Source organism: Oncorhynchus gorbuscha, linkage group LG24 (assembly GCF_021184085.1).
Source record: "Oncorhynchus gorbuscha isolate QuinsamMale2020 ecotype Even-year linkage group LG24, OgorEven_v1.0, whole genome shotgun sequence".
In the NCBI taxonomy this organism is placed as follows: domain Eukaryota; kingdom Metazoa; phylum Chordata; class Actinopteri; order Salmoniformes; family Salmonidae; genus Oncorhynchus; species Oncorhynchus gorbuscha.
This window is the reverse complement of record NC_060196.1, coordinates 14,259,648-14,280,856: the sequence shown is the minus strand read 5'-3', so window position 1 is coordinate 14,280,856 and position 21,209 is coordinate 14,259,648. Positions and strand designations below refer to the sequence as shown.

Sequence of the window (21,209 nt, the reverse complement as noted above, 5' to 3'; positions counted from 1 at the left end):
AGCGCGTTCAGCGCACGACTCAGCGCAGTCCATCCCTTTGGATCCTACTGCTGCTCAGAGCTCTAGGATACGTTCACTTATGCGTAGCAAAACAAAGAATAATCTCTGTTTCCAAAGAACTGTTCGAATATTATCGGTAGCCTATTTGAGAAGTACTCTATCATATAGATCAGAAGTGCCGTGCTCTTCAAGTGTCAATTATTTAGTGGAGTTGTCACTAGACATTTTGTTACGACTGTCTCCCAAACGCGTTTGCCCTGTAGTGACCGGAACAGCAATATAAATGAAGAGGGACTTAACGTGACCGTATTGAGCAGAGCACTTGCGGGTTTTGGTGCGCTGCGAAGGTGTATGCCAATTCAACGGCTACCACCTCCAGGCATTGAATCCAAGTAAATATCGGCAGGGTGACTAGAGGAATGGCTGCGGCAAACAACGGATCAAACACAACTAGGACCTTTACAAATCAATTTGTACAACCGCCTTGGCGCATCGTGCTATGGTCGGTCGCGTACAGCCTTGTGCTCGCCGTTGCAGTTTTTGGGAACCTGATAGTGATTTGGATCGTATTGGCGCACAAGAGGATGCGGACCGTGACAAACTACTTTTTACTCAACTTGGCTTTCTCTGACGCCTCAATGGCCGCGTTCAACACGTTGATTAATTTCATATATGCTGCTCACGGCAATTGGTACTTTGGAGAATCATACTGCAAGTTCCACAACTTTTTCCCAGTCACAGCAGTGTTTTCAAGCATCTATTCAATGAGCGCAATAGCGGTCGACAGGTGAGCTCTGGAGACATCAACTTAATTTTCACACATTCTATTACATTTGGTGAATTTATTTTTATATGAAATGTGACAATTTGTTAGTATTTATTTAATTCTATTCCGGTTTCATGTAATGTACTGATTCTATAACCAAACCCCTTAAATCAAATTTGAAAAAGGTAGGCCTAATGGTATAACAAGACACCTGATGTTGGTCAGATGTCATCATTTTCATACATCATCATAATAGCCTGTTATGCATGCTATGTATGGATACAGGTTATTAACACACACACACACACACACACACACACACACACACACACACACACACACACACACACACACACACACACACACACACACACACACACACACACACACACACACACGGGAAACCAACCCTCTCCTTACATTCTGTCAAAATGAGAATGAACTGAATGTAGCTTTAAATCCACTAATCTAACCAATAAAGATCCTGCGACACAAATTGCTGCACTATAAAGGGAATATGGTTCCATTTGGGATGCATTCAACATTAGAAAACACTTGAGGTTCTTGAGGATTTGATCAAGCATTTCATTACTCAGTTTGTGTATAAAAGAGCCAGAGTTCTTCTAATGAGCTCCACTGTGCAGCCACCCTATCATTGTGGAGGTACGTGCTGATTTAAGTCATTTAAATTGGAATACCTGCAGTGAAATAATGGCTTTAAGTGCCAAGAGTGCTTATATGAAAGCTATTCTCACACCAACACACATGCAAACGCAAGCGTGTACACACACACTCGCACACACTGGGTTTATCCTGCTGTGCTTCTTCTCGGGGCGAAACATCGCAGGGCCTTATTTATCAAAGGTGCATTTGGACGAAAAATATGAAATCTCGTGTATGCCAGTTTTCCTATAAAAGTTGGTATTTTGCCATTTTGAACTTGATGAGGAAAGTGTGTACAGTTGAAGTCGGAATTTTACATACACTTAGGTTGGAGTCATTAAAACTCATTTAACCACTCCACAAATTTCTTGTTGAACGTCCTTTTGCGAAAAGTGCAAATCAATCCCTGAACAACAGCAAAGGACTTTACGAAGATGCTGGTGGAAAAAGGTACAAAAGTATTGATATCCACAGTAAGACGAGTCCTATATCAACATAACCTGAAAGGCCGCTCAGAAGACACTGCTCCAAAACCGCCATAAAAAAGCCAGACTGCAGTTTGCAACTGCACATGGAGACAAAGATCGTACTTTTTGGCGAAATGTCCTCTGGTCTGATGAAATAAAAACAACTGTTTGGCCATAATGACCATCGTCATTTTTTCAGGAAAAATTGGGACGCTTGCAACCTGAAAAACACCATCCCAACCAAGAAGCACGGTTGTGGCAGCATCATGTTGTGGGGGTGATTTGCTGCAGGAGGGACTGGTGCACTTCACAAAAGAGATGGCATCATGAGGTTGGAAAATTATGTGGATATATTGAAGCAACATCTCAAGATATCCGTCAGGAAGTTAAAGCTTGGTCGCAAATGGGTCTACTAAATGGACAATGACCCCAAGCATACTTCCAAAGTTGTGGCAAAATGACTTAAGGACAACAAAGTCAAGATATTGGAGTGGCCATCACAAAGCCCTGACCTCAATCCCATAGTATGTATGGGCAGAACTGAAAAACCTTGTGCAAGCAAGGAGGCCTAAAACCTGACTCAGCTACACCAGCTCTGTCACGAAGAATGGGCCAAAATTCACCCAACTTATTGTGGGAAGCTTGTGGAAGGCTACCCAAAACGTTTGACCCAAGTCAAACAATTTCAAGGCAATGCTACCAAATATTAATTGAGTGTATGTAAACTTCTGACCCACTGAGAATGTGATTTACATTTACATTAAGTCATTTAGCAGACGCTCTTATCCAGAGCGACTTACAAATTGATGAAAGATAAAAAGATGAAAGAAATAAAAGCTGAAAGAAATCACTCTAATACTATTCTGACATTTCACATTCTTAAAATAAAGTGGTGATCCTAACTGATCTAAGACAGGGAATTTTACTTGGATTAAATGTCAGGAATTGTGAAAAACAGTTTAAATGTATTCGGCTAAGGTGTATGTAAACTTCCGACTTCAACTGTATCTCCATGCATATCTAAGACCATGCATACTCAGAACTTCTAGTGGTTGATCAACTGTATTGCAAGCAAATATTGTTATTTTGAGGAAAGTTGAGGTGTTTGATGCACAGAAATTATAACAATGGTAGGCTAATACAAACACTAAAACTTATGTGTCACGTTCGTCATAATGAGGAGACCAAGGCACAGCGTGATATGAATACATTCTTTATTTAAACGAAGAACCCTAAACAAATTAACAAAATTAACGTGAAGCTATAATATGAGTGCTGACATGCAACTACACAGACAATAGCCCACAAAACCAAAATGGAAAAATGGCAACCTAAATAGGATCCCCAATCAGAGACAACGATAAACAGCTGTCTCTGATTGGGAACCAATTCAGTTCACCATAGACCTACATATGCCTAGACATGCTAAAACCCCATAGATACACAAAAAACCCTAGACAGGCCAAAAACACCTAGACAATACAAAAACTAAACCAGCCACCCTTGTCACACCCTGACCTAACCAAAATAATAAAGAAAACAAAGATAACTAAGGTCAGGGCGTGAGAATTCAATCAAATAACGGTAGCCTGCTAATAATTTGGCGCAGTGCATTATTTATGACCTTAACATCAAAACAGAAATAAATGAGGCCCCAGGTGTCTGGAGGTCAACTCTATACCTTTACAAGTTGTGTTGCACAGTAGGACTACAGTCCAACATCTCTTTTCATCTGACTTTGAAGTTAGTCAAAGGAGTTAATCCGCACCTGCATGGGCATGACCACGACCTGACCACTTATAGGCCTACTGTGGGCCTTTGATACACAGAATCAAAGACAGAGCACACATACACACACACACACAGCACAGGTATACTCTCATGCACGCGCATACACGCACACACACACACAGCACAGGTAAACTCTCATGCACGCACACACACACACACACACATATATACACACACACACATAGAGACAAGCAGACAGACGGAGAGATAAGGTAAGGTAAGGTAAGGTCTGAGGATGAAACCTGACAGCAGTAAATTCTGGGGAAATGGAATCTTTGTATGCTGGAAACCAAACAAACAGCAGTGTTGGATCCAATTAAAGATAGACTGGGTAGAGTCTAAGAGTCATTCAAACATAACTAGCTCCACATGGGGCATACTTTGTTTTGAGTACCTGAGATACTACATATTAAAGCAATCTGAAATTGGGCACAGACACACACACACACATATTACTATCCTAATGGTGGCCGCTCCAGGCAAGATTGGTATCTTAGTTACTGTTTGATTTGACATCGTAGTATTTCAACCTTGTCTCTGGCTTTTGTCAAGAAGAGCTTGTTTAACTCACATTCGGAAATGTTTGACAACACTTTCCACAACACTCTCCAGTGAGACAGAAACAATACTCGCATCTCATCCTCTTTTTTTGTCGCTTTTATATTTGATCCAACACAGCCACCGCCAAATATTTGTCTAAATGAGAGCTTATAAAGAATGTAGTTGTACAATAAGACCCTTCCCACTGGGCACAGATGTCAATTCAACATCTATTCCACATTGGTTCAACTTAATTTCAATGAAATTATATGAAAATTACATTGATTCAACCAGTGTGTGCCCAGTGGGTCCTGCATACTAAATGGTATTCATTAACTGTAGTTATGGTGTACACTCTATTCAAAATAAAAAATAAAGTATAACCTCTAAAGCAAGCAGTGTATGGAGGAATAAAATACCAAATCAACCATGACCTTTGAACTTTGACGTAATATCCTTTCACCGGAGACGGAAGCGAGACATATCACTGGGTCCTTATACAGTCACTGAACTAAGTAGACCAGACCCAACTTCGATCGTATTGGTGTCTATGGGAGACACACACAGTTTAGTAAACTGTGACAATGTTTTACATTGGTAAACGGCCTGAGTAAGACATCTTCATTTATCCACCGTCTTTGCTTTCACCCCCTGACTGACCTCGTGACCTCTTGAATGGTTATAGAGGCTGTTTTAGAGACTGATGAACAGGGTCTGGTAGTGCTCCAGTCCTCCCTGTCAGAATAAGCAACATAGGACTTGGAAAGTATATAAAGTCCTGTAGAAATGGCTCTATGGTTATTGTGTGTAACCTACTTCATGTTTCTCTAACACCGCGTGTCATATCTTACCATTCTGATAGATTGGAGGGAAAAAGTGGTTATTATTTCATTGGTTACCTCACGGCAGATGCCCCAGGGGCAGAGTGGTCCATACTCATTGAATATGGCACGTTTAAATCTGAGAGCAATCACTAGTAAAACCTTTCTCGTGAATTACCTCATTACTGAGCGCAAAGTTGATTGCATTTTTCACACTGAAACATGTCTTCAGACTGTAGGGCCTCTCTTATTGAAGCCTCCCCCTACAGCTTTCCATACTCTATCAGAAAAGGGGAAAAGGGTGGGGCGTACAGCCTCCATTTTTTTACTAATGCTCTCAGCTGTAAGGACTTTTCATTTGACGACTTTGGGTCTTTTGACCATCCTGCTATACTGTTTAAATGTCAGCCACCAGTGCTGGCTATAACCCTGTCTAGGCCACCAAAGCACTGCCCCGCATTATTTTTTACTGATTTCTCTGAAGAATTGTCTGTTGTCCTTGAGAACTATGATTGAAAATCGCCCAACACAATCATTCTTATTCATGTTGACAAAGAGAGTGACTCCAAGGCCATTGAATTGATTTGTCTTTTGAGCTCTACGTACTTTATCCAACATGTTACTGGGCCCATCCATAACTGTGGCCTTACTCTGGACCTGATTATTACAGAGTGGCTAACTATTGATAAATCCTCTATTGTTTATGTTGCTTTATCTGATCACCACGGTGTATTTTTTTATGTTCTTGTTGCCGATAGCGCAGGATAATACTGAACACATTATAAAAAATACTATCTTACCTCCGAAGTTTATTGAGTGTATGAACAATACACCATCCCCTATTCTGCCTTCCTCTTGTGATGATTTACAGTTGAAGTTGGAAGTTTACATACACCTCAGCCAAAGACATTTAAACTCAGTTTTTCAAAATTCCTGACATTTAATCCTAGTAAAAATTTCCTGTTTTAGGTCAGTTAGGTTCACCACTTTATTTTAAGAATGTGAAATGTCAGAATAATAGTAGAGAGAATTATTTCAGCTTTTATTTCTTTCATCACATTCCCAGTGGGTCAGAAGTTTACATACACTCAATTAGTATTTGGTAGCATTGCCTCGAAATTGTTTGACTTGGGTCAAACGTTTTGGGTAGCCTTCCACAAGCTTCCCACAATAAGTTGGGTGAATTTTGGCCCATTCCTCCTGACAGAGCTGGTGTAACTGAGTCAGGTTTGTAGGCCTCCTTGCAAGCACACATTTTTTCAGTTCTGCCCACAAATGTTCTATAGGATTGAGGTCAGAGTTTTGTGATGGCCACTCCAATACCTTGACTTTGTTGTCCTTAAGCCATTTTCCCACAACTTTGGAAGTATGCTTGGGGTCATTGTCCATTTGGAAGAACCATTTGTGACCAAGCTTCCTGACTGATGTCTTGAACTTCCTGACTGATGTCTTGAGATGTTGCTTCAATATATCCACATCATTTTCCTGCCTCATGATGCCATCTGTTTTGTGGAGTGCACCAGACCCTCCTGCAGAAAAGCACCCACACAACATGATGCTGCCACCCCTGTGCTTCACGATTGGGAGGGTGTTCTTCAGCTTGCAAGCATCCCCTTTTTTTCTCCAAATATAACGAAAAGTCATTAATCTATTTTTGTTTCACCAGACAAGAGGACATTTAACCAAAAAGTACAATCTTTGTCCCCTTGTGCAGTTGCAAACCGTAGTCTGGCATTTTTATGGCGGTTTTGGAGCAGTGGCTTCTTCCTTGCTGAGTGGCCTTTCAGGTTATGTCGATATAGGACTCGTTTTACTGTGGATATAGATAATTTTGTACCTGCTTCCTCCAGCATCTTCACAAGGTCCTTTGCTGTTGATCTGGGATTAATTTGCCCTTTCGCACCAAAGTACATTCATCTCTAGGAGACAGAAAGCGTCTCCTTCCTGAGCTGTATGACAGCTGTGTGGTCCCATGGTGTTTATACATGTGTACTATTGTTTGTACCGATGAACGTGGTACCTTCAGGCATTTAGACATTTCTCCCAAGGATGAACCAGACTTTTTCTGAGGTCTTGGCTGATTTCTTTTGATTTTCCCATGATGTAAAGCAAAGAGACACTGAGTTTGAAGGTAGGCATTGAAATGCATCCACAGGCACACCTCCAATTGAATCAAATGATGTCAATTTGCTTAGCAGAAGCTTCTAAAGCCATGACATAATTTTCTGGAATTGTCCAAGCTGTTTAAAGGCACAGTGAACTTAGTGCATGTAATCTTCTGACCCACTGGAATTGTGATAGTGATTTATAAGTGAAATAATCTGTCTCTAAACAATTTTTGGAAAAATTACTTGTGTCATCCACAAAGTAGATGTCCTAACCCAACTTGCCAAAACTATAGTTTGTTAACAAGAAATTTGTGGAGTGGTTGAAAAACGAGTTTTAATCACTTCAACTTAAGTGTATGTAAACTTCCAACTTCAACTGTAGTTGATAACTTGAATTGCAAATTAAGGGCAGTCATTGATGCCAAAGCTCCAGCAAGTCTGAAAAAGGCCACATCCAAACGGAGTGAGGAAACATTCAAATGTAAGATAAATTGTAGAAAGGCAGAGCGGAAGTCGAGACAGTCAAAGTTGCAGGTCCATTACTCTGAGAGAGCAACTTGGCATATATCAAGGCAATTTGAAATGCCAGACAAGCTCATTTCTCTAACCTGATCACTAATTATCCGAATAATTTGAGAGTGCTATTCTTGACAATTGATGGGTTGATAAATCCTACCCCCGCAAAACTACATGAACTTTCCTCCACATCTAAATGTGATGAGTTTGTGGCATATTTCAGAGATAAGATAAGAAAACATTGGGCTGGGTATCAGTCAAGCAAGACCTGATGAGAAGTGGGATGATATGTGCCCTAGCCTACCACGCAAAGGCACTATGGAGTTATTTTCCCTGGTTGACACAGACATGCTCAGGAAAGTGATATCACAACACAACCTGCCTTATCGATCCTATACCCACCACAATCTTCAAAACAGTTTTTAATTAGATATCTGAAGAAGTACAAGCTATTGTTGATCACTCACTCCACTTTCCCCACTGCACTAAAAACTGCTATGGTGAAACCGTTCTGAAGAAAAGTAATCTAGATTCTTCAGCTCTAAGCAATTTTCAGCTCTTAGCAATCCCCTAGGATTGTGGTCAAGAGAAATGTTAAAACATTTAATTAGTTCTAAATTATTTGGCTGCTGTACCCTGGGAGCTGATTTTTCTAGAGGATGATTTAAATCACACTACAGAATGTTTTACTGATTTGCTCACTGAGGTAATGGACCATCATGCTTCTATAAGAAAGAGTACAGTTGGTGCCCGTCCATCTCCATGGATTGATGATGAACTGGGTGAGGCTTTTTCTCAAAGAAATATGGCAGCCATGTAAAAATTAGAAATTGATGAACAGAATTATAGAACATTGCGTAATTATGCAGTTAAATTGAATCGAAAGAATTTATTTTTATTTTACAACAATGTTTTACTGATTGTAAAAATGATTCTGAAAAGTTTTGGAACACAGTTAAGGGCTTACTTGGTACATCTATCTCATCATGCCCATCTAGTGTGGAGGTTGACAGGAGAATAATAACAAAACCAGTTGATATTGCCAATCATTTTGCAATTTCTTTTTACAAAGAATTTATTTACTGAGCAACAATGTAAACATACATTATTCCAAACAAGCTATTGTCCAATGGATTGATGATCATATTATGAGCAACAAGATCTGCTCTTTTAGTCTACAAACGGTGTCAGTGGAGGAGGTGTTAAACCTATTGAAGTCATTACCTGATGGTAAATCTACAGGTTATGGTCTCATGGGCAATTTTTTGCTTCGCTGTGCTGCTGCCCAGATTGCAGTTCCACTGGGATATATTGGTAACTGGAAAAGTGGATGTATGCAAATGTATACTGTGTCCTATTCCGAAAGAATGCAAAGAACCCATTACTCCTGCCAATAGTCAACCAATTAGTCCTTCTGTAGCTCAGTTGGTAGAGCATGGCGCTTGTAACGCCAGGGTAGTGGGTTCGATTCCCGGGACCACCCATACGTAGAATGTATGCACACATGACTGTAAGTTGCTTTGGATAAAAGCGTCTGCTAAATGGCATATATTACTCCCTACAATCAGTAAGATATTGGAGGGTATTGTGAGACGACAAATATGGGAGTACATGGAAAAGAATGATCTGATTACAGCCAATCAGCATGCTTATTGCAAAAACCATTCCACTACCACTGCATTGGTTGACATGACTGACCAGTGGCTCAATGCTATGGATAATGGCAAGTTTGTGGGTGTACTATTTTTAAATTTCAGTGCAGCATTTGATTTAGTGGATCGTGAAATAATTTTGACAAAATTAATGCATTGTGGTTTTAAGGAGGTGGCATTGAAATGGGTACAGTCATATCTAACTGACAGGAAACAGTCAACCTATATCAATGGGTAATTTTCTTCCCCTCATGTGTTAAACTGTGGAATACCGCAGGGCAGCTGCCTTGGGCCACTTCTTTATATATACCAACGACCTTCCCTATGCCTTAGCTGAAAGTCAAGCTACTATATTTGCAGATGATACTACAATTTATGCAGCAAGACAATCGGTTCAACAGGTACAGCAAGCTTTACAAGGAGATTTGGAGAATATTAGGGAATGGGTTTGCCAAAACAAACTTGTTTTAAACAAATCAGCCAATCTCCAACCTTCCATTCTTAAGCAAAATTCTGGAGAAATTGGTTTTTTAAACTACAAAAAAAATCTAATCTGGTTTTCTTGCCCACCACAGCACAGACAGCCTAAGATAAAGTGGCAAATGATCTGAGAGCCAGATGCTGAACAGCTCTCTGTCCTTGGGTGTGGGTTGGTCTCTCCGGTCCAGTTCTAAATTGGTTTAGGACCTCTTAAACCGGTCAAGAGCTTTTTTTATCACCCTTAGTGAACATAACTCATACATATCCCATGTGGTGTTCCACAAGGTTTGATTTTCTGTTCAGTTTATATGTTGCCCCTTGGCACCGTCATCAGTAAGCACAACATTGATTTTCACTGCTGCGCAGACGATACACGGCTTTACACTTCTGTGTCACCAGAGCATTTTAGCTCCACAGATAAATTATTAGACTGTATTAGTGATTTAAATACTTGGATGGTTCACAGCTTCCTCCAGCTAAATCAAGATAAGAACGAGGTACTTATTATTGGAGCCAAAGCACACAGAATCTGGCCGCATATTTTAATTCACGGTCAAATAAGATAAAACACCAGGTAAAAACATAGGTATCACTTTAGGTTCTGAACTAAACTTAGAATCACACATTAGGAATGTGACCAAATAGCATTTTACCACCTGAGGAACATTGCCAAGGTACGGCCGTTTCTCTCTCAGGCTGATACAGCGAGACTCATCCATGCTTTTATTAAAAGCAGGCTTGAATACTGTAATGCTCTCCTATCTGGTCTACCAAAGAAAGCCATTGGCCAACGGCAAAACATACAGAACGCTTCAGGATGGCCAGACGGAGAGCACACATTACACCAGTTTTAAAGTCTCTGCACTGGCTGCCTGTGAGTTTAAGAATTAATTTAAAGATTATTCTATTGGTTTTTTAAATCAATCCACAACTGTGCACCCCAATATATATCAGACATGCTTTTGAGTTATGTATCTAGTAGGTCTCTCATGTCCTTTGGCACTGACCTTTAAACTATCCCAAAGCCCAGGACCAAGAGGTATGGAGAGGCAGCCTATAGTTACTATGCCCCCAGCCTCTGGAATAGCTTTCCAAAGAACCTGGGGGGGGGGCTGAAACTGTGAACATATAGTACCAAAGTTTGGATACACCTACTCATTCAGGGGTTTTTCTTTATTTTTACTATTTTCTGCATTGTATAATAACAGTGAAAACATACTATGAAATAACACACATGAAATCATATACTAACCAAAAAAGTGTTAAACAAATCAAAATATATTTTATATTTGAGATTAGTCAAAGTAGCCACCCTTTGCCTTGATGACAGCTTTGCACACTCTTGGCCTTCTCTCCAGCTTCACCTGGAGTGCTTTTCCAACAGTCTTCAAGGAGTTCCCACATATGCTGAGCACTTGTTGGCTGCTTTCCCTTCACTCTGCGGTCCAACTCATCCCAAACCATCTCAATTGGGTTGAGGTTGGGTGATTGTGGAGGCCAGGTCATCTGATGCAGTACTCCATCACTTTCCTTCTTGGTCAAATAGCCCTTACCCAGCCTGGAGATGTGTTGGGTCATTGTCCTGTTGAAAAACTAATTTGGACTCATCAGACAATAGGACAGATTTCCACCGGTCTAATGTCCATTGTTCGTGTTTCTTGGCCCAAACAAGTCTCTCCTTCTTATTGATGTCCTTTAGTAGTGGTTTACTTGCAGCAATTCGACCATGAAAGCCTGATTCACGCAGTCTCCTCTGAACAGTTGATGTTTGAGGCTGGTAACTAATGAACTTGTCCTCTGGGTCTTCCTTTCCTGTGGCTGTCCTCACGAGAGCCAGTTTCAACAAAGCGCTTGATTGTTTTTGCGACTGCACTTGAAGAAACTTTAAAAGTTCTTGAAATGTTCCATATAGACTGACCTTCCTGTCATAAAATAAAGTAATGAATGAATGTCATTTCTCTTTGCTTATTTGAGCTGCTCTTGCCATAATATGGACTTGGTCTTTTATCAAATAGGGCTATCTTCTGTATACCAACCCTACCTTGTCACAACACAACTGATTGGCTCAAGCGCATTAAGAAGGAAAGAAATTCCATAAATTAACTTTTACCAAGGCACACCTGTCAATTGAAATGCATTCCGGGTGACTACCTCATGAAGCTGGTTGAGAGAATGCTAAGAGTGTGCAAAGCTGTCATCAAGGCAACGGGTGGCTATTTTGAAGAATCTCAACCATAAAAATATATTTGATTTTTTTATTTTTTATTAATGTATTTTCCTGTGAAGCGCATTGCGTCACATTCACGTCTAAAATGTGTTGTATAAATAACGCTTGATTTGATTTGTCACCCTTGCAGGTACATGGCCATCATCCACCCGCTGAAACCCAGGCTGTCGGCCACAGCCACCAAGGTGGTGATCTTGTGTATCTGGGCGTTGGCCGTGGTGCTGGCCTTCCCCCTCTGCTTCTACTCCACCATCCGCATCCTGCCCCGCCGGACAATCTGCTACGTGGCTTGGCCCCGGTCATCAGATGACTCCTTCATGTGAGTGAGACACTGGGTGCATCTCAATAGTCTAAAGTGGGTTCCTTTAACTCACCTCCTCTTGTTCATCTTCGCAGATCTGAAAACAGCTTTGGGTTGATTGGTAATGAAACTGTATATTGAGGTGAACTTGCTGCTGGTGGTTTGGGTGTGGGCTACCGTGGTTGTGTATTGATAAGAACACTGGGAGTTGGAGGTACACTTCAAATGGGCTAATTCCCAGTGTATTCATACCAACCCTAATCTAGCAAACGTGCTCAAATCAAATGTACACGATAAAGGAGCACAAACATATACTGAACAAAAATGCAAATGCAACATGTAAAGTGTTGGTCCAATGTTTCATGAGCTGAAATAAAAGTTAACAGAAATGTTCCATTTGCACAGCAAGTGTATTTCTCAAAACAAATGTACATCCCTGTTAGTGAGCATTTCTCCTTTGCCAAGATAATCCATCCACCTGACAGGTGTGGCATATCAAGAAGCTGATTAAACAGCATGATCATTACACAGGTGCACCTTGTGCTGGGGGCAATAAAAGGTTACTCTAAAATGTGTAGTTTTTTCACACAACACAATGCCACAGATGTCTCAAGTTTTGAGGGAGCGTGCAATTGGCATGCTGACTGCAGGAATGTGCACCAGAGCTGTTGCCGGATAATTAAATGTTAATTTCTCATAAGCCACATCCAACGTCGTGTTAGAGAATTTGGCAGTACGTCCCACCGGTCTCACAACCTCAGACCATGTGCAACCATACCAATCCAGGACCTCCACATCCTGCTTCTTCACCTACAGGATTGTCTGAGACCAGCCACCTGGACAGCTGATGAAACTGTGAGTTTACACAACTGAAGAATTTCTGCATAAAATGTGAGAAACAGTCTCAGGGAAACTCATCTGCGTGATCGTTGTCCTCATCAGGGTCTTTACTTGACTGCGACGTCCTAACCGACTTCAGTGGGCAAATGCTCACCTTCGATGGCCACTGGCACACTGGAGAAGTGTGCTCTTCACGCATTAATCCGTTTTCAACTGCAGATGGAAGACCGTGTGTATGGCATCATGTGGGAGAGCAGTTTGCTGATGTCAATGATGTGAACTGTGCCCCATGGTAACGGTGGGGTTATGGTGTAGGCAGGCATAAACTACGGAAAAAACACAATTGCATTTTGTCGATGGCAATTTGAATGCACGTAGATCCTGAAGCCCATTGTCGTGCCATTCCTCCTCTGCCATCACCTCATGTTTCAGCAGGATAATGCACGGCCCCATGTCCCAATGATGTGTACACAATTCTTTGAAGCTGAAAATGTCCCAGTTCTTCCATTGTCTGAATACTCACCAGACATGCCACCCATTGAGCATGTTTGGGATGCTCAGGATTGACGTGTAAGAGCGTGTTCTATTTCCCACCGATATCCAGCAACTTCTCACAGCCATTGAAGAGGAGTGGGACAACATTCCATAGGCCACAATCAACAGCCTGGTCAACTCTATGCAGAGGAGATGTGTCGCACTGCATGAGGCAAATGGTGGTCACACCAGAGAGTGATTGGTTTTCTGATCCACGGCCATACCGTTTTTTTCAAGATATCTGTGACCACAGATGCATATCTGTATTTCCAGTCATGTGAAATCTATAGATGAGGGACTAATGAATTTCTTTCAATTTAATGATTTCCTTATATGATCTGTAACTCAATAAAATCGTATAAATTGTTGCACGTTGCGTTTTATATTTTTGTTCCGTGTACTTTGAATGAACGCATCCTTGAATAATTGTTTGTATCAACTGGAATTAACTGAAAGTTTGTCAGGTTGCCACATTGATTGCATACAGGTTAATTAATATAAGGTGGTGAGAGTCCCGCTTCTGGAGAACTGGGTGGTGATTGGGTAATTGGAATGTCAGTCCGTATGAGTAGAGGAATTTCATACACACAGGACAGCTAGCCTAGAGAGATAGATAGATAGACAGACAACCAATGCAGACTAGTTAACGAAGAGAGCAACCTAGACTAATGCATATAAATGTGAATTAGATTAAATATAATTAGCAGAATTACCATGTTTTCCCATTTACATTCACAGGAATGCTCTGCTTTTCCTTCCCGACAGCTATCTATTCTTCTCTGGTAAACAGGTATCATATCATTGTGACGGTGCTGGTGTACGTGCTGCCCCTAGTGGTGATGGGTATCACCTACACCATTGTGGGCGTGACGCTGTGGGGAGGAGAGATCCCGGGGGAAGCATCAGATAACTACCACAGCCAGCTCACAGCCAAGAGGAAGGTAACGCAAAAATACAACTCCATTATACACACAACGTCCTTTGGTAAAGCCATGCGTATTCCATTTGTCAACCAATGTGTCAACCATTAATTGAATGCAGTAGATTCAGCCAGTCATTTTAACTGGCACGGTCACGAGACGTCCCAATTGTCTCCGTTTCATTTTCTCCCGTTCATTTGGTGTGAGAAGTAGAATACTGTAGGCCTTTTAAAAATGCGGATGGGAAAAGAATTTCTGCAAACAATAATAATAATAATAAACTGAAAATGCGCTTCTGGCGGATTTGAGGGTTTATCCGTGTTTGACCCAATACATTGTCATTACAATAATTGATGTAGCTATACCATTGAAATGAATAACTGACCCTGTACATGGCACAATGATCTCTCTGTATTCCCCACTGGTTTTGGCTACCCATCAGGTAATCCAGCGTTATGCAGGCAAACAACAGAGATTTGGTCTCCTCTTTAGAGATGACAATGCATTCTATTACCTGGACACAGTGTATCTCATCATTGATCTTCGAATTGGAGTCCAGGCTCCGTATGTATCAAGCGTCTCCGGGTAGGAGCGCTGATCTAGGATCAGGTTCCCCCTGTCCATGTTATCTCATTCATTGTGATCTAAAAAGCAAAACTGGTCATGAATCAGCACTTCTATTCGGAGATGGTTCATATATATGGACCCTGGTCCCCACAGTTATCCATAAGGATTCAGATAATGTGAACCAGTATGACTAACATCTATTAGGCCAGATGTGGGTTTAACAGATGTGGGTCAGATTATAGAGTGGCAACGGCCAATCCGACAGGTCTAGATATGGGAATTATTGGGATTATTCCAGGACACCCTGTGACTAAACCCAGACTGTATTTCTGGGTTGTAATTGTTTTATTCACGAGGATTACACTCAGATTACGGGGGATCAGCACACCTGGTTCTTTGTTTTGGACAGATAGCCGAGGCCATGAAACCGTATTCGTTTACAGTGATTTATCCGGTGATGTAGCCTGTGATCCTGCCTGACATTTGACCTCGGCACCAGCACATGTTTAGTGTTGTTACTTGCTCTTGTCTTATTTCAGAACTGGTTCTCCTTTTGATTGTTTTTAGTTTTTGTCGTGAAATGCACCTCATATAAACTTGATTTCATTTGATTTAGTTTGAGCAATGCAGTGATGGAGGGTTAGTTAACCTTGCACTTATACACAGATCCAATTCCTCAGTGGGTTTGAATGGGCCGCAAATACAGACTAGAAGTCATTTAGGATAAAACCGTCCGCTAAATGACAGTATCATTTTTTTACTGGATTAGCCAATAAAGTCCCTGCCAAACCCTTTTTACCGAAGTTAGACGAGGGCTGGTTCATTAGGCTGAATGTCACCCATTGTCATACCGTCAGGTCCTATTCGGTGGTTAGTTTAAAAGTAATTGCTAATGAGGTCAGCGATCTGTTCCCAGCCAGCTCAATTGACCCATGCTGTGACCTCTTCAGCAGACCACCAGTGCTCTCGCGTCAACTACCTGTGACCTGCTATGTCAAGCGTCATGGACACCCTTTCTCCTGCTTTATGTAGCTCCGGAGAGGATTCTACCAGACACTGTTTGCTCGTCATTGGACTCCGTGTCCCAGACACACTGTACATACCAAAGAGATGACACGTCTTCATAAGCTTTCTGCCACATTGCTCGTTGATCCTTGATTTATAAGATCCTAATTGTTATTGTTCATAAACAAGGTAACGGGCAGCTTGATCGATCACTTGATCAAGAGGCTGAAGTATACAGCTAGTAGTAGTTAAAAGGATAGTTCGGCCAAATGACAAAATGACATATTAGTTTCCTTTACCCTGTAAGCAGTCTATGCTCAAGGTAAAAGAGCAATCCATGCTTTGTTTTTGTTTACATGGCCACTATCTCCAAATGCGAACTTGTTTTTGCATTCTTGGCCCATAACCAATGCAAGTCAATATTCCTGATGTTAGCATAAACATGACCAAGCCCAGAGACATACTGTAGTTAAATCTAAGTCTTTAGGATGCCTACATCTGTGGGACGTTAAATGGGAATATAAAGCCTTTCCCACCATTTCGTGCTTTGCATGCAACGTCACCGTACATTAGTTTCCCAGACACAGATTAAGCCTAGTGCTAGACTAAAAGGCATGCTCAATGGAGAATCTCAAAGGTTTTAGCGAATGAAGGTTAAATCTAACGAGTAAAGTGACAGAATGGAATCTATATGAAAGGCTTTGGGGAGTTTCTTTAAGCTCAGACTGTTTGACGGACAGACTGACCATTCATTGGAGATCACGATCACTAATGCTCTATGGGCTGGCAGCCATCTTGTCACATGACATTGTGAGCATAGTTCACTTGATTAGACTCTGGCTGAGTTTCAAACTCATAAAATACACACCCTCGTCCACTTACCCTCGCCTCATGCCCTTGGGGGAATCCCCGTCACCATCTTTGACGTCGGTCCAAACGATTAGCCAAAGAAGCGATGTTCGCAACGTAAGCCCCTCGGCCCTCGTTTTTGATCGAGTTTGCGAGTGTACAATTATCTTCACTTTGGGCCATAATTCAATTCGCGGTGATTATACGTCCGCGAAGAAAAGTCAGCCGAAATTAAAACCTCAACGTCAATATGGAGTCGACATACAAGTGTAAGTAAAAAACAAATGTAAATAAGGTAGAAATTGTGCTACGAATGCACAAACACGTCTGGTAAAAGTAATACTGTTTTTGTTTCGGTTAGCTTTTGGAAATTGTAGAAATAATTTTCCTTCTTCAGATGTTCCAGCTAGGCAGGCTAACGTCAGTTAGCTAATTCATTGGCTAGCTATCATACAGTAGGCGTATATTAATTATAATTATATAGTTAATAAAAGTAGGACATGCAATCACAATTGACTGTCGCGCATATAATGCAACCACAAGCTACCGGTGGCTGAAAACATAATCGTCGCGGGATGAACGAGTGACGAATTTCCGGGCAAGGGCGATCCATTACAAAATCATTCCTTCCTTCCTCCCTCGCCCCTTGTCCTGCAAGTGTATAGTCGTCAGACGTTATCAGAAGTGTCCACTTAATTTGAGGGCTGAGGGGATAGGGTGTGTCTTTTAAGTGTTCGGAATGCAGCCTATATCATGAGATGATCTACCGTACCTGCTATAGTGATGACACAGTAGTAACACAATAGTGAACACAACAGTGAGGATACATGGACAAAGATCTTCCTCGCTGACAAGACGGACAAATTGCAGTTTGCATTGTCCAGGCGTGAGCTTTGATTTTTGGGTAGTCTAGAAAGAGACAAAAGTCCTATTCTATCAGATGAAATTTGTCACAACTCCTCCATACAAGGCAACAAAGTACACACTTTTTGAGAATCCCGATCTGATTTCAAGTTTTGAAATGCTCTTTGAGGATTTTAAGTGACACAATCAGTTCATGGAATTCACAGGATCTTTGAAGTGAGTTGCTTCCTTCGTGTTGGCTCTAGATCGTCAGGATATGGAATACAATCTCAAATGTATCACACCGTTGGACCAGCAATGGTAGTCCTGACCATTTATGTGTAAATGAAGCAATTATATTTTGAGGTTGTTGTGAATGGCTCTTTTGAAAGTTGTTGTCGTTATGAAAAAGGTATATCCTAAACTGCTGTGGCTTCTAGGACGGAATGAAAATGCCAACCTGAGGACGAATCAATCATGGTGCCCACGCTTGTGAGAATCTATTGAGCGTCACACATTCTGTCCATCTCAGAATCAGGCACTTTGTGAAACCTAACATGAAGTGGCCGTCCAAATGTTGATTTTTTTGATCGACATCTTGTCTCAGAACTACACAGAATAAAGACAACGTACTTTCTTTTTCCTCTCTTTCTCTCTCTCACTCCTATTTTCTTATTCTCTCCTCTCTTTCTCTCATTGCTTTCTCCCCCTCCCTCTCTTCCACCCTGTCTCCCCCATCCCTGTCACTCTATTCCTCCCATCCTCCCACTATCCCCTTCCTAACCCCCAGGTGGTGAAGATGATGATCATTGTGGTGGTGACCTTCGCCCTCTGCTGGCTGCCGTACCACGTCTACTTCATCGTGACGGGCCTCAACAAGGCTCTGATGAGGTGGAAGTCCATCCAGCAGGTCTACCTGTCAGTGATGTGGCTGGCCATGAGCTCCACCATGTACAATCCCATCATCTACTGCTGCCTCAACAGCAGGTAGGATCCAGCACCTGGGCACTGTTAAGAAGGCACCAAAGCATACGATGAAGATAAGCCTTACCCATAACTCATTTATATTTTCCGTTTAAAAATGTTTTTATCTTTGTTCCTACTTTGTTCCTAGGTAACCACTGGCTAGATGGATAAGACCAGATGAGAAAGCTACCAGTGTACCTTTAGAATTCATAAGCCACCTCTCAAATGTTAAATCTAACAATGCACTCATCTGTCTGGTTTGGGTTGTGGTTTGGATACAGGTTCCGGGCGGGCTTCAAGCGGGCGTTCTGTTGGTGCCCGTTCGTCCGGGTATCCAGCTATGACGAGCTGGAGTTGCGCGACAACACCACCCGCCACCGATCCGGCCACCTGGGCAGCATGTGCACCCTCTCCCGCGTGAACACTGGGACCAACAGCACCAACCATCGCCAACACAGCATCAAAAAGGCAGTCGCCAGCTGCCATGGCAATGCCAGTGTTAACGGAGATAACAATGGTAACCATGGCAACCAGCCGGGCGGTAGCCAAGTCCAACCTTTACAGTGACCCCGATGATGTGGCCGACCATCAGTTCTCCTGAGATGTTTATGATGACCACGACCACATTCTAGAGTGTTCACGAGTGGTTTGGAAAGTCGTTGTCAACATTTCGCCTTCCGAACTTCCCTCAAACATTCCAAGCAAGCCTTTAGATTTTAATTTTATTTTACCAAGCATAAGTATTTCATGTGAGTTTGTTGCAAACGCGGTTGTTCTGTATAAAGTATTTTCTGCTGGCTTGATGCAGTGAGATTCTTTTGATTTTATTTGTATTTTGCTTAACTTTCGAAAAGCATTTGTTTCTGCCTTTTCTCATTTCCAAACCCCCCTCATGACACTGACTGGACATCTGGTAGGCTGCTGTCTCGACGGGCAGATTTGTGACATCTGGACTAAGCAATGAAGGCAGAGCTTACCAGTAGTTTACCAGTGTGGGCATGCATCTGTTACTCAGGCAGGCTCCCCTTGAAAGAATGTTAGGAGTGGTTGGAGGTTGGGCATATATATATATATCACATAATAATGAAAAGGGAAGGTTGTTGCACACAGATGGTTTATTAATGTGTACCATAATCATACACCCTTTATCAGCTTGTCATCAGTTCTGCAGACTGATACCCCACAGATTGAAATAGCTGTGGACAGTATGTCCTGAAATTGTATTATTGTTTTTAGAGAGAGAGAGGCACCTGGGGCAAGATAAGATTATTCAGTGTTTCTCTTTCAGCCTGCAATTTCCTGAGGATAAATGAGAACGATGTTCCATTTTGTTATTGACATTTCTCTCATAAGCTGCTTTTGTCGTTATAGGAATCGTTCAGTGCCATTTATTTTTTAAATGTACGAGATATATGTCTGATGTAAGCAGAGGATTGGTCTTTGCTTTTGTGATATACCGTGGTGTATACTTACTGTGGTTAAGGCCATTTTTAGCACTTTAGTCATTGAGGGATAAACGCCAGAAAAACACACGCACACACTCAGACATGCACAGACACATTCAGCCATCAACGTGAAAGTATTTCACCGAGACGTACTGTGAAGTACGGTGTACTAAAACTAATCATCATGGGAAATGGTGCCGTATTAAAACACAATCTGAGAGCTTTTTTTGGGATAAAAACCCACCCATCCATCTCTTTGATTCCATGAAGACCTTTAATCCAGAGCTCAGGGCTCTTACATAAACATGCCAGTACTCCCTCTCCCTCTCTCTGATAAGCGTCTCGTCACCTTATCACACACTTTCGCACACACACGTATGCATGTACACACGTGCGGTGGCATGCACACACACTCGCACGGACGGGCGCGCACACACACCCACGTGCGGGTGCACGCACCCACATACACACACACTAATCCCAGTGAAAGGATACTGCAGTTATTTATTGTGTAGTGGGATTATCACTGTAATGTGTATTGGCAATATAGGTCCTTCTGGTATTGTACTACAAAATACGGCAAGTTATTCATGATATTTAATCCTGGTAAAAGTTCCCTCAGGTCAGTTAGGATCACCACTTTATTTTAAGAATGTGAAATGTCAGAATAATAGTAGAGAGAATGATTTATTTCAGCTTTTATTTCTTTCATCACATTCCCAGTGGGTCAGAAGATTACATACACTCAATTAGTATTTGGTAGCATTGCCTTGAAATTGTTTAACTTGGGTCAAATGTTTTGGGTAGCCTTCCACAAGCTTCCCACAATAAGTTGGGTGAATTTTGGCCCATTCCTCCTGACAGAGCTGGTGTAACTGAGTCAGGTTTGTAGGCCTCCTTTGCTCGCA

The 21,209-nt window shown here is 41.7% G+C and overlaps 1 protein-coding gene across 1 annotated transcript; it reads left to right on the top strand.

Annotated features, from left to right (window-relative positions):
* Nucleotide 1: 1 nt before the first annotated feature.
* Nucleotides 2–20,974, top strand: tacr3l (tachykinin receptor 3-like). The gene is made up of 5 exons (XM_046327079.1): nt 2–787; nt 12,162–12,350; nt 14,497–14,647; nt 18,681–18,877; nt 19,138–20,974. Exons 1-5 carry the CDS (start codon nt 420–422, stop codon nt 19,421–19,423), a joined length of 1,191 nt encoding a protein of 396 aa, XP_046183035.1. The 5' UTR covers nt 2–419; the 3' UTR covers nt 19,424–20,974.
* Nucleotides 20,975–21,209: the final 235 nt, after the last annotated feature.

Bases quoted from the DNA above. Each gene is read 5' to 3' on its own strand.
- tacr3l (XM_046327079.1), top strand. From the start codon at position 420: ATGGCTGCGGCAAACAACGGATCAAACACAACTAGGACCTTTACAAAT. The intron at 788-12,161 runs GTGAGCTCTGGA...TCACCCTTGCAG, and splicing joins AGCGCAATAGCGGTCGACAG to GTACATGGCCATCATCCACC. The intron at 12,351-14,496 runs GTGAGTGAGACA...TCTGGTAAACAG, and splicing joins TCATCAGATGACTCCTTCAT to GTATCATATCATTGTGACGG.